Source organism: Schistocerca gregaria, chromosome 6, assembly GCF_023897955.1.
Source record: "Schistocerca gregaria isolate iqSchGreg1 chromosome 6, iqSchGreg1.2, whole genome shotgun sequence".
NCBI classification, from domain to species: domain Eukaryota; kingdom Metazoa; phylum Arthropoda; class Insecta; order Orthoptera; family Acrididae; genus Schistocerca; species Schistocerca gregaria.
In genome coordinates this window covers 172,464,191-172,477,307 of record NC_064925.1, presented here as the reverse complement: position 1 = coordinate 172,477,307, position 13,117 = coordinate 172,464,191, and the positions used below count along the sequence as shown (strand labels likewise).

The 13,117-nt window shown below is 38.5% G+C and overlaps 1 protein-coding gene across 6 annotated transcripts in view; it reads right to left on the bottom strand.

Moving 5' to 3' along the window:
- Positions 1 to 13,117, bottom strand: part of LOC126278359 (1,5-anhydro-D-fructose reductase-like) — a 129,301-nt gene that overhangs the window by 94,135 nt on the left and 22,049 nt on the right. For all 6 annotated transcript variants that reach the window (XR_007550694.1, XM_049978420.1, XM_049978419.1 and 3 more), the window contains 2 exons: positions 12,266 to 12,442; positions 1,188 to 1,355 (listed from right to left, as the gene is read on the bottom strand). Coding sequence is in view for 5 of the 6 variants with exons in the window: in XM_049978420.1 (XP_049834377.1) it covers positions 1,188 to 1,355; positions 12,266 to 12,340 (243 nt within the window). In the remaining variant the exon portion in view is untranslated. The remainder of the gene's footprint in view (positions 1 to 1,187; positions 1,356 to 12,265; positions 12,443 to 13,117) is intronic.

Below are 13,117 nucleotides of genomic sequence, written 5' to 3'. Positions count from 1 at the left end.
TCAAGTAGTTACACATTAACAACATTTTTAGAAACAATAAAAATCTGTCTTTTTTCACAGAGTAGTGAAAAGTCCACAGTTAATTAATTTCTTTACCCCTTGTTTACAAAAATGTAACTGTAAAAACTTTACACATAGATGAAAATGCACATGTATGTAAAATTACATGTTACGAGCAATAAATTGAAACTGAAAAGGATCACTATGTGAAACCACATCTTTTATGTTGAATACCTTGCTAATGAGTGCAGTGACAGCGGAACCATGAGGATTACAGGTAGATACTGAACTAAAATATAGACTTTCACGGCCGGAAATGTAATGTCCATTATAATTATCCGGGCTGTTATGCCGTGGTCGGTTGATGAATTGTATGTCAATTCCCAACTGACTGTAGTCAGTAGCAAAGCAGCAGGTGTGTAGGACCTTCCATCGAGCTACAGACCCCCTTGAAGATGTCCTCCGTAGACGGGAACGAAACGTTGGGAATTGACACACAATTCATCAACCGACCATGGCATAACAGCCCGGATAATTATAATGGACAGATACTGAACTCTAGTGTTCACTTCCAAGACGTGGTTGTTGGACAGTAGACATTACTTGTCTGTCCTGCATTTCAGATTACCACTGTAGATCTAGCTTATAATGTGCTCTTCTGTCTGTAAGTCATTTCCTATTTGATGACTATATCATTCAGAGCTCTTCAGGTTCTCTTGATGGTATGTGTTGATATGTCTTTAAAAATATATTCTGCCCATCGGAAAACATTATTGGGCATCGCTTTCATATCAACCAGGATAATAATGTATGACTGAACCACCTCCTCTGTTCCTCACTAATGGAATCATGGATTCTGCATGCTGATCATCTGACCAATAAATGTAATATCAGCTACTGAATGAACTGCAAAGTTATCAGAAAACAGTAAGCTCCAATAATGACAATGATAATGACAATGAAATGGTGGCACTGCACAATAATGTAGTCAATGCCAGCAAAATCTTAAGCAAAGAAACTGCAAAAGACAGAATGAGTTTGAAGGAGTTCAGAGTTGCTGTCATTGCAGGTCGTGTAGAAGCATCACGTTGAAAAGGGCAAATTATGCACCACACCTCAGCATACAAACGGAGGCATACATGCCACAATCTAAACTAATACAAGAAGCTGTAATGCCAACTACTCACCTTAGTTACAATAAAAAGATCTTCACGTTTCAGTTTCCCTGAATCAAGCCATTTCTTTAAAGCTTGCCCTATTTCTGCTTCATTTCCATACATGTAAGCTGTATCAATGTGCCTGTAGCCTGTTTCCAAGGCAATATCAACAGCACGTCCAACTTCACCTTTAGACGACTGTAAAAAATGAACTGGAACCAATATTACTACAATAACAAAGAATTCCAATCTTCTAACAATATAACTGCAAGGGGTGATCAAAAAGTTTCCATTAGAAAGCCCAGTCCACAATTGGTATGCCTATCAGGTAAAATCACTATGAGTATTGTGGCAATCATCCCACCAATACACCAAATTGAAGATACGTGTTTGGTAAAGCTTCATATCCTACTGTGTGAAGAAGTCCGTAAATGCCTACTGCACATTCTCGTCCAACAGGAATGGTTGACTTTCAATGCCTTTTTCCAGAGACCGAAGAGGTTAAAATTGCATGGGGAGAAATTTGGGCTATAAGGCAGGTGCTCAATTGTCTCTCAGTTGAATTGGCAAAATATATGGGTTACACCATTTGTGATATGGGTATGTGCATAATCATGAAGTTGCAGCACCTCTCGTCATAGTTTTTCTGGATGTTTCGCCTTGACTGCACACCATATACGCCCCATACACATTCTTCATTCTACAAAGTATGGGTACGTCTACTGGCAGCCAAGAACAGAATAACAGCATTTATGTCCTGCTTGGAGGCATTTGGTAATAACATTGCCATAGTTCACATCAGGAAGATATAAACGCCACACTAATCCCTTGCCTACACGCCAGTGCTTATGTACCCACATCGTAGTCACACTATGTTGCATAAATGCTCCAAAAACTTTTTGATCACACCTTATAGTGTTTACATACAATAACTCCTCTTTATATTTATTTACTTACTCATTCATTCACTCACTGACTCATTAGTACATCATTTCTGTAGATCTTATAAAGGAGAACATTCTGAGATGTGGAACAAGTCAAAGCATATACTGACAGGAGACAAAGACATCATAGAAAGTTAGTATTTATACTAAGTTAATAATGAACTATCACTATGCAGCTTAATGGTATTCACACTTATGCTGCCTAAATTTAACTGAGTAAATCAGAAAGAAAGATGCTACTTTGAAAACAGCTTCCACCTCCTTAGTTTTATTATATAACTGCTGTTTGTTATATAACTGCTATTATCAGCTTAACATTTACTTAATTGCAATTGTAATTTTCAAAGAACATATTTTTGTATATATAAACACTAGGTCCTATTTATTACTTGTCTTACAGCTTTACAACTACCACAGCCCCTTGTCATGTAGGTAATAGAAATTTACGATCCCTAGAGCTGCACATTTAGATAGTATGTGCGAAGAGCGGCTAACGAGGTATGTTATTAATTTTTCTTTGGACTGATAGAGATTCCCAATTCCTTGTTTTATGTTAGATAGGAACTTGTTGAACACCTTCCCAGCAGAGTCCGTTACTGCATTCTGAACCCTGGCCAACATGCCAAAGTCTACATGAAAATTATTTGTGTCTTGTATTTTGGCAGCAAATCACATTTACTCTGAAACTGATTTTTATTACCATCAACAATAACCATTAAAAAGTAAATGAATAGGGCAGTAAGTGTAAGAATGCCAAGATCTTTAAAAATGCTTCTTCAAGATGTATGATTATCTGATTGGCCCAATATTCTTACTGCTCACTTGTGCTGAATGGACAGTCGATTTATTTTAGATGCAATGTCCCAGAAGATAATTCCATAATACAACAGGGAGTGTTATTTCACAAATAATGATGATAACATTCATATCTTTCATTCCTGAGTTTTGTCACACAGTTTTGTCTGTTTTCTATTTCATGCGAAGCTTAGAAGATAACGGCTTTGAGACAATACACTCCTCTGTTGCTAGTCACCATGATGTTTTAGCTGATGACCAAATCCTGCCACTTTATAATTGAGCCTTTCATTAATGTAATGAAAATGTTTAGTTTCTGTTAAGAGTTGGTTTGACTGCAGGCATAGTCAGTTCACATAAATAACATATTTTACATGGCCATAAAGTAGTTATCAATGCAATAAACATTCAGTACACAGTGTTAAGAGAAAATTTAGAGAAAGAAGGTTAAGATAATTCTGTGTTCTGATATCAAGAACATTAAATAGTTCACATCTTGGATTCATTATTAATTGGAATTACCCTACATGACTATACTTTGCAGCGAGTTTAGCAGACATGTAAGGTCCAATATTATGATTATGTTTGGCCATAATCCTACCTGATTCGTACATCACCCACAGTCCTTAATGTTTAATTTTGTCTCATGAATTGTCAAGTCACAATTCTAACTGAGTTGTACATAACCACAGTCCTCACTGCTTAATATTGTCTCAGGAATTTCACTAAGTAAAAATCATTAGCACCGATAAGTCTCTCTCTCTCTCTCTCTCTCTCTCTCTCTCTCTCTCTCTCTCTCTGTGTGTGTGTGTGTGTGTGTGTGTGTGTGTGTGTGTGTGTGTGCCTGTGCCTGTGTGTGTTTTCCACATCTCTACATAAACCATTGGGTCAATTTCAACCAATCTTGGTACTTCTACCACTCAAACTCTGGAAAAAAGCATTGTGCGCATAAGAACTACCTAAGGAGGGGAGAAGAAGATCAACAGAGATGGGAGAGGAGGATATGGGCAGAGAGGAAGAGGACGAGGAGATGGACAGAGAGGAGGTATAGGAGGAGATGGATCAAGAGAGGAAGGAGGAAATGGACAGAGACAATCTGAAAGAAGAGATGGGTGCAATATATATGGCATACATATATGTGGACCAGGCCATGGATAAAATGCTATTGTATTATAAAAATGAAGGTCCTTCTAAACTACAGGATCAGTTTCAACCAAACTTGGTACACGTATCACTTGCTGTCTGGAAAGTCACATTATGGTGGTAAATACCACTCTTGCCACTGAGGATGATGTGAAGATGGGGTGCCAGAAGAAGGATACGCAGGGGGAAGGAGTTGGACATACAGAGAGATGGAGGGAGGGAGGAGACAGACACAGAGAGAGATGGAGGGAGGAGGAGACAGACACAGAGAGAGATGGAGGGAGGAGGAGACAGACACAGAGAGAGATGGAGGGAGGAGGAGACAGACACAGAGAGAGATGGAGGGAGGAGGAGACAGACACAGAGAGAGATGGAGGGAGGAGGAGACAGACACAGAGAGAGATGGGGGGAGGAGGACACAGACACAGAGATGGAGGGATGAGGAGATAGAGAGATAGATAGATATAGAGAGAGTGAGAGTGAGAGTGAGAGAGAGAGAGAGAGAGAGAGGGGGGGGGGGGGTGGAGAGACCTGACAGAGAGGGGTTTGGAGGAGACTGAGAGGGGGGGGGGGTGTGGAGAGACCTGACAGAGAGGGGTTTGGAGGAGACTGAGAGGGAGGGGTCTGGTGGAAGAGACTGAAAGGGAGCAGGATGGTGGAGAAAACCAACAGGGAGTGGGGTGGAGGAGACTGACAAGGAGGAGGTGTGGATGAGAGTGATAGGGAGTGGGAGGTCATAAGAGACAGACAGGGAGGGAAGGCACAAGACCAACAGGAAGGGGTGTGTGGGAGAGATCGACAGGGAGAAGGGAAAGGGTCAGAAGAGACTGACAGGGAGGGAGATTGGAGGAAACTGACAGGGAGTGGGAATGGACAAGATGGACAAAGGGAGGGGGTGGATGAGATGGACACAGAGAGGGGTGGACAAGACGGACACAGAGAGGGGTGGACGAGATGGACACAGAGAGGGGGTGGATGAGATGGACACAGAGAGGGGTGGACAAGACGGACACAGAGAGGGGTGGACGAGACAGAGACAGAGGGAGGGGGGGGGGTTAGGAGTTCGACAAAGAGGTGGAGTGTAGGAGTCTGGAGAGAGGGGGTGTAGAAGTCTTACAGAGAAGGGATGTAGGAGACCAATAGAGAGAGGGGGTGCAGGAGACATACAAGGGGGGGGGGGGGAGGAGGAGATACACAGAGAGAAAGAGAGAAGCGGGTGGAGGAGAGACAGAGGGAAGGAGGTGGAGGAGAAACAGAGAAAAGGGAATGGGGGGTGACAACCAGAGAGAAGGGGGTGGTGCAGGAGACAGGTGGAAGTTGGAGTAGGGTAGTGGGCAAGTGAAAATGAAAGAGGCTGTGAGTAGACATTTGAAAAAGGGTTTGGGTGTGAGGTGGAAATGGAAGAGGGTGTGAGGAGGCAGGTGGAAGGAGGACAGGTTGTGGGGCAGGAGGAGGACTATGGACAGGTTGTGGGGGTGAAGGTGGAAGGGGGCATCTTATGAGGGCGCAGGTGGAAGCAGGACAGGTTGTGACGAGGCATGTGGATGAGGGACAGTATGTGATGAAACAGTTTGGTTAAATAGTGAGAGAAATGGAGTGAGGGGGGGAGGGGAGAGGTAAATTAGGCAAGAGATTAAAATGTTTCTTGATTATTTTTAGGACAATATTTCAACAAAATTTGGTATATATACAACAAAGTTTTCATATAAAAGTAGTGTGGGCATTAGCAACCCACTAGTCCAAGGGATGGGGATGAGAATGTGTGATATGTAAAACATTTCTACAAAAATATTCTGGTACTTCTTTTCTGTATTTAGTTCAATTGTAATACTTTAAAAGTATGAAACACAATTTGTGTCTTATTTGTGCTGTTCAAAGTGTCAAACAGGTCACAATAATGTGCACTACAGTGAACCAAAGTTTTTTGCACCATGTTTTGGAACCAAGATCATCTCACATGGCTGAACACCACAGATAAATTTAACATCCTCTATATATATGGTGTAACACAGCAGAGATTCATGCATATATGTCTATGCACAATACAAATGACTCAAATAAAATAGAAAGAAACTTCCACATGGGAAAAATATCTTAAAAACAAAGATTCCAAGACTTACCAAGCGGGAAAGCGCCGGTAAATAGGCACAATGAATAAAAAAAAAAACACACACACAGAATTTGAGCTTTCGCAACCGGAGGCTGCTTCTGCTTCGTCAGGAGTGTATGTATTGACAGATATGTGTGTGTGTGTGTGTGTGTGTGTGTGTGTGTGTGTGTGTGTGTGTGTGTGTGTGTCGTGTGTGCGTGCGCGAGTATATACCTATCCTTTTTTCCCCCTAAGGTAAGTCTTTCCGCTTCTTTGGAATGACTCCTTACCCTCTCCCTTAAAACCCACATCCTTTCATCTTTCCTTTTCCTTCCCTCTTTCCTGACGAAGCAGCCGCCGGTTGCGAAAGCTCAAATTCTGTGTGTGTGTTTGCGTGTGTGTCTTTTTCTTTTTTTTTTTTTTATTCATTGTGCCTATCTACCGGCACTTTCCCGCTTGGTAAGTCTTGGAATCTTTGTTTTTAAGGTATACATATGACTCATATATATGTGGGCAAAGGCACAGGTAAATATGTTGAATATATCTATTACATTACCAAACAGTTTTAGATGGTGTTGAGCCTGCAGTCATAATATTTTTTTAAAAAAGTAAACCACCATTTAACTGTGTAATACTATATTTATCTTCCATGTTATTCAGATTTCGGCTTTTATGCCATTCTCAAGTACAATGCTGCAAGTAGTTAGATCTGTTAGGGCATTTCAAAGCTACTTTAGACTGCCTTAATAGATATGAAGAAATAATGGTCCAGAAAATTTTAGCATTGTACTTGAGAATGGCATAAAAGCAAAATCCAGATAGCACAGAAGATAAATATAGTAATCAGTCAAATTACATTTTTTAAGTATTATTCACAGATACTGCTGAACTTCGTGTACATCATCAATGAATGAATGAAATAATTTTGAAATAGTACCCTGTTCTGTACTTAGTATTGTCAGCCACAATTTTACTTTGCACAACCAACATGTTGTGTTACACGCCCATTTTCTAGTACTACAGTTCCAAAAATGCTGTTCTTATATACAGCAAAAATTGCTGAAATAAAAGTGACCTTCTGTTGTGTGGTAAATAATTTATCACCAATATTGGATGGTGAAAAATGGAACAGTTGACCTGTAAACCTGCAGTATATTAGGTAGTACTCCAGCGACATCTCGTTTCATTACTTAATGTCTTCATTGTATGTTACCATATCTTGATGTATGAAGAGTTACAACTTAATTTTTTTATATAGTGGAGATACTGAGTCACAAAGAGGCCTTTCTGCAACTCAAGTGTCCCTGCTACATGGTGAGCACCAATTATTCTTTTTATAATATTGTTACATTCCATCATGAATTGTCTATTGCCGAATTTCATTTCTTTCATGATGATCAAACATTTGTTGTTTCACAGTACACCAAAAGAGTGTAGTATCTTTAAAACAGTGCGATGACACCAGTTCTTTTGTTAAAAAAAATGATTTCATGCACTACGAATTGGTCATTCTTTAAGCTGATAACATTTGATAGATCCGTAAATAAAAATACACCTAATTAGATATCTTCTTCTTTGTCTCTGCAGCATAATAAAAGACTGTTTCTTTGATACTCACAAAATCAATTTGCTTTTCTTCTAAATTTTTGAAGTAATACAATTTAGTGTACCATAATTAATAGTGTAAATTGGCATGGGTGAGAGCATACAATAATATAAACAAAAAAATCCTGCAAATGAGTCTTTTGGAGATAATTATGAATGTGTGGTTATGAACTGCTACTGAATTTAGTCCAAAACATGAGGCACGATCAAAAAATGTAATGGGAATTTTTGAATTTTGTAGGCTTTATGCATCAAATTTTCATTTTTTTGAAATCTTGTTTGTGCACAAGTATGTTTGCATTTTCAGCTGCTTTGAATATATATTTTATTGTTGACAACTGAAAAGGTTTTCGAGTGCTCAGCAAATTTTTACTTTCAAAAAAGATGTCTCAAAGAATGTGCAGCAAATTTTGCTTTGAAAATGGAATAAACTGCAGCATCACATTCCAAATGTTGATGGGACCTTTTGGCAAGTCCACTACGAGTAAGACAAGAGTTTACAAGTGGTATAAACGTTTCAAAGAGGGTCAAGAAGATGCTGAAGATGATGTCCACCCAGGACATCCTAGCACATCAATTACTGATGAAAAAAATTAAAAAGAAAAGGTTCTGGAAAATCCCTGGATCACTGTCAGAGAGATTGCTGATGATACCTGCATGTCCTCTGGCTCATGCAAAGCAATTTTTTGGGGGCATGAAATGTGTAGCAGCAAATTTTGAAAGTTTGCTCTAAAAATGTTCGGTTTTGACCAAACACAACACCATGTAGACGTTGCTCAGGAATTGTAGAATAATGTCGACAATGATCCATAACATCTAAAGGAGGTTATAACAGGTGATGAAAAATGGGATATGACTTCCAAACGAATGCCCAACTGTCCCAATGGCAACTGCCAGCAGGTCAAGGGTAAAAAAACTTCAACAATTTCAATTACATGTGAAGGTTCTTCAGTTTTCTTCCATTATAATGGGATAATGTATCAAGAGTTCCTGTCTAGTGATTGTACAATCAATAAGGAGTACTACCAGGAAGTTATGTGCCATTTGCAGCAATAAATTTGAAGAAAACAATCAGAAATGTGGCAAAACGATTCATGGAAATTGTGTCACAATAAGGCTCCCACTCACACTTCAATGCTTGTTCGTGGCTTTTTAGCAAAAAAACAAAACAGTTATGTTGCCTCAGCTACCCTGTTCACTGGACATGGCTCGCTCCCTGTGACACCTTTTAATTCCCAAGGCTGAAAAGAGTTGCAGGAGAATATGGAATTGGAAATAGGTTTGAGAGATGAGAAAGAGTAATTGGGTTCTGCGATAAATTTCCAAGTACTAATGGTGAACATGCAGTTCAAAATTACAAGAAGGAAAATTCCAGCTGCATTACATCATGGTCAGAGATTACAAAACCAGATACATTGGATTGTAGGGTGTACCAAGGAGCAGATATAGACTTGGATCACAATTCAGTAATAATGAAAAGTAGACTGAAGGTGAAGATAATCATCTACAATAATCAATGTGGAACAATGTGGGATGCTGAAGAATGAGGGTTGCCCAGAAAGTAATGCACTTTTTTCTCAGCCAAAAACAATGCTATGAATGTGAAACATTACATATGTATTATTTGAAGTCTCCTGAGCAAGCGCACCAAGTTTCCATCACTTCCACAGATAGTAAGCTGAAACCTAAAGTGAAATGCTCTGAGATATTTAGTGAGTCATGGAACGAATATTGGAAAACAGATTAGAGGCCACAGGAGGGGAACTTTTCATTGCAGTTGACAAAAATATTCTCTCTCTTGAGGTTGAAGTTGAGTTGACAGTGAAGTCAACTGGTCTCGTAAAACAGGTCTAGGTAAAACCAAGTTAATTGTTGGATGTTTTTACTGGCCACCTGATTCCAATGTGGTAGTTCTAAAGACGTCTGAAGAATGTCTTGAGGTGTTTGTAAGTAATGCTACAGTAGTTGCAGGAGTGAGTGCAGACTGAGATATCTATGGATTTACTGTGGAAAGTACAATCATGTGAAGAACTTTCAACAAATATTCTAAAACCTGTCTTTAGCTGCCAGTTTGGCAGCCCACACACAATGAAAATATCTTAGATGTCGTAGCTACAAATAGGCCTGAACTTATTGACAATATCATTATAGAGACAGGGTTGGTGATTATAATTTTATTATAGCAACTATGAGTATGAAAATTAATAAATCAGTCAAGAAGGCTAGAAGAGTGTTTCTGCTAAAAAGAGCAGATGAGCAGTTGTTAGCACCTCACTCAAGACAAGAAATTGACACCATCTATTTCTAATAAGATGGACATAGAGGAATTATGCATATTGTAAATTGTGGTCAGGAGAATTATGTGCCTTGTAAGTGGATTAAGGACAGAAAGACCTGCCATGGTTTAACAATGAAATATGGAAAATGCTGAGGAAGCAGAGGCTATTGCACTCTTGGTTCAAAAGAGAACACGTGAATAACAACAAGCAAAGGTTAGTGAGATTCATGTGCCTGTGAAAAGATCTATATGCATAACATACTATAACCACCATGGCCATACTTTAGCAAAAGATCTGCCAGAGAACACAAGAAAAATTAAGTGCTATGTAAAATTGCTAAGTGGGTCTCGGGCTTCCCTCCAATCACTCGTTTACCAGTCTGGATGGCAGTTGAAGATAGCAAAATAAATGCCAAAGTTTTATTTTTTATGTTTAACAAATTGTTAACACAGGAGAGTCATGCAAACATACCATCATTTGACCACTGAACAGACACCCATATGGACAACATAGTAACAAGCATAAGTAATAAGCTGAAAACAAGTCAGTTGCCAGATCTGGATGGAATCCCAATATGGTTTTACAAAGAGTACTCTACAGCACTGGCCCCTTACCTAACTTGCATTTACCACAAATCTCTCGCACAGTGCAAACTCCTAAGTGACTGGAAAAAAGTGCAAGTGACTCCTGTGTATAAGAAGGGCAAAAGAATGGACCTCAAAATTACAGATCAATATCCCTAACATCAGCTTGCTGCAGTATGTGAGGAATGTGATAGGGATGGTGAATGGTTGACTTTGGTTTATTGGGAAAGTTTGGGAAGTGTGATTCACCCATAAATCAGACCACATATAGGATGTTAGTGTGACTTACTCTTGAGTACTGCTTGAGTGATGGGAACCATACCTGGTCAGATTAAAGGAAGACATCGAAGCAATTCAGAGACAGACTGCTAAATTTGTTACTGGTAGGTTCAAGCAACATGTAAATGTTACAGACACACTTCAGGAACTCAAATGGGAATCCCTAGAGGTAAGGCAAAGTTCTTGTAGAGGAATACTATTGAAAAAATTTAGAGAAGCAGTATTTGAAGCTGACTGCAGAACAATTCCACTGCTGTCAACGTAAGGACCACACAGATAAGATACGAGAAATTAGGGCTCATATGGAGGTACACAGACAGTCTTTTTCCCCCGCTCTACTTGTGTGTGGAACAGGAAAGGAAATGACTAGTAGTGGTACTGGGTACCCTCTGACAGGTAATACAGCAGCATTTTAAAACAGTTCTGCCAACTGTCAGATTTTTATTTTAGTGGGCAGATTATCAATTGGTTTTATAGTTGAGCACTGCACTCCTTTCCGTGCCCAAGTTAGATACACTAGAAGAAAGAGTAGATAAGTTTCACTTCTAGTTTCACACAGTTGGATATCTCTATTACTGTCAAAATTCAATGAACTGTTGATAATTTTTGTGAGTAAATAACTCTATTGATGCTGTGCTTGAATATACTGTTCAGAAGGGTCACTGTTTATGCTACAACCTATAAAAGCTAGTTCACTCATCATTTCAGAATGAAAGTGAAGAAATCAATATAGCGCTTGCTAAACATAACAATTGAATACTACAACAGATAATTTATTACATGTAATAAGTATCTCAATATTTTGCAAAACTCATTTAGCTTTTTGCTCATAGGTAACTTTACTTCACACTGCATTCAGCCAATAGCTACAGAAACTGGCATCATATCAATTGCATAACAACATTAATTCCACAAAATTTAATCTTATACATAACTAATCTGAAGGAAACCTAAAAATAGTTATAACTAAAATAACCTAAAATAAGCCACAACAAGAATTATGACAAACTTAACCTATCATGTTGCACTTCTTTTACTTACAAGACACAGAAAAATTCTTCTAAATAAGTGTTTTTTAGTATTAAAGAAAAGAGGAGTACATTATCCCTCCATTTGTATTATATTATTTATAGGTAACTGGGATATAATGTATATTTGTAATTGTTCCATAACTTATGGCATGTCATATCTTAACAACTCAAAACAAATACTCTAATTTTCTACAGAGAATAAATCAGAAATAAGGACTGACAAATTTTGGTATACTCGAGTTTCAAACAAACAATTACTGAAATTTTATACCTCAAAGACAACCCATCAAAAAGCTTCTATTTTACTGGAATTTCTCTCTTGCAGCAATGAGTTTCAAAACAAAGTTCAGTCACCTCACCTGAAATGTTCCTAGCCCAACAATAGGCATTTTATGACCATTAAAGAATGTCACATTCTCCAGCTTTGGCGCCATCTTTTATTATATGTCAAATGTGCTGCTCCTAGCAATGCTGGAAAATCTACCTCACCAGCAGCTGGTTGCTGGAGCTTGTGAATAGCCACTGGATTCAGTGCACTGCAAGATAACAGCATATTACATAATTCTTTCAACAACTAGTTCACATGACACAGCGCCTTCACAGTTTATCATGTTTACTGGTGAGGAACTTGTGTTACTCTGCACATTTAAAGGTATGGTAATTGCACAATAAGTGGACACATTTTAGTTCCCTAAAAATGAAGTCAAACTACAGAAAATTTGAGTCTGAGATACAAAAAAAACCTCAAGATTTTTAGCATACAAGGGATAACATGAGAGTTGCAAAATTTCATGTAAGCTCTGTGATATTTTCACCAAAATTTAGTACAACTTAAAACTGCTACTAGTGGGCATCTACAGCAGGTATCTGGATCATATGCACAATATTTTATGCACCATATAAAGTTTAAATTTCAAGGCTATGTTGACCATCATCTCCATGTTGCATGAGATCAAACTGGGGAAAAACCAATAGTGATAATTTTTCAAACTTCATTGACTGCAATAATTTGGCACATGTAGATTAAATTATCTTTTGCAGGTAATTTCACAGTTATCATTTCTAGCAAGCTTTAGTGGTTATCTGTATATATTTGAGAAGAAGAATTTGGATAGGGAAATTAAAAATCAGGGACAAGTTTTAAGATTTGTCAATAACATTGTAATTCTGTCAGAAAGTGCTAAGGACTTTCAAAAACAGTTGAGGAGAAT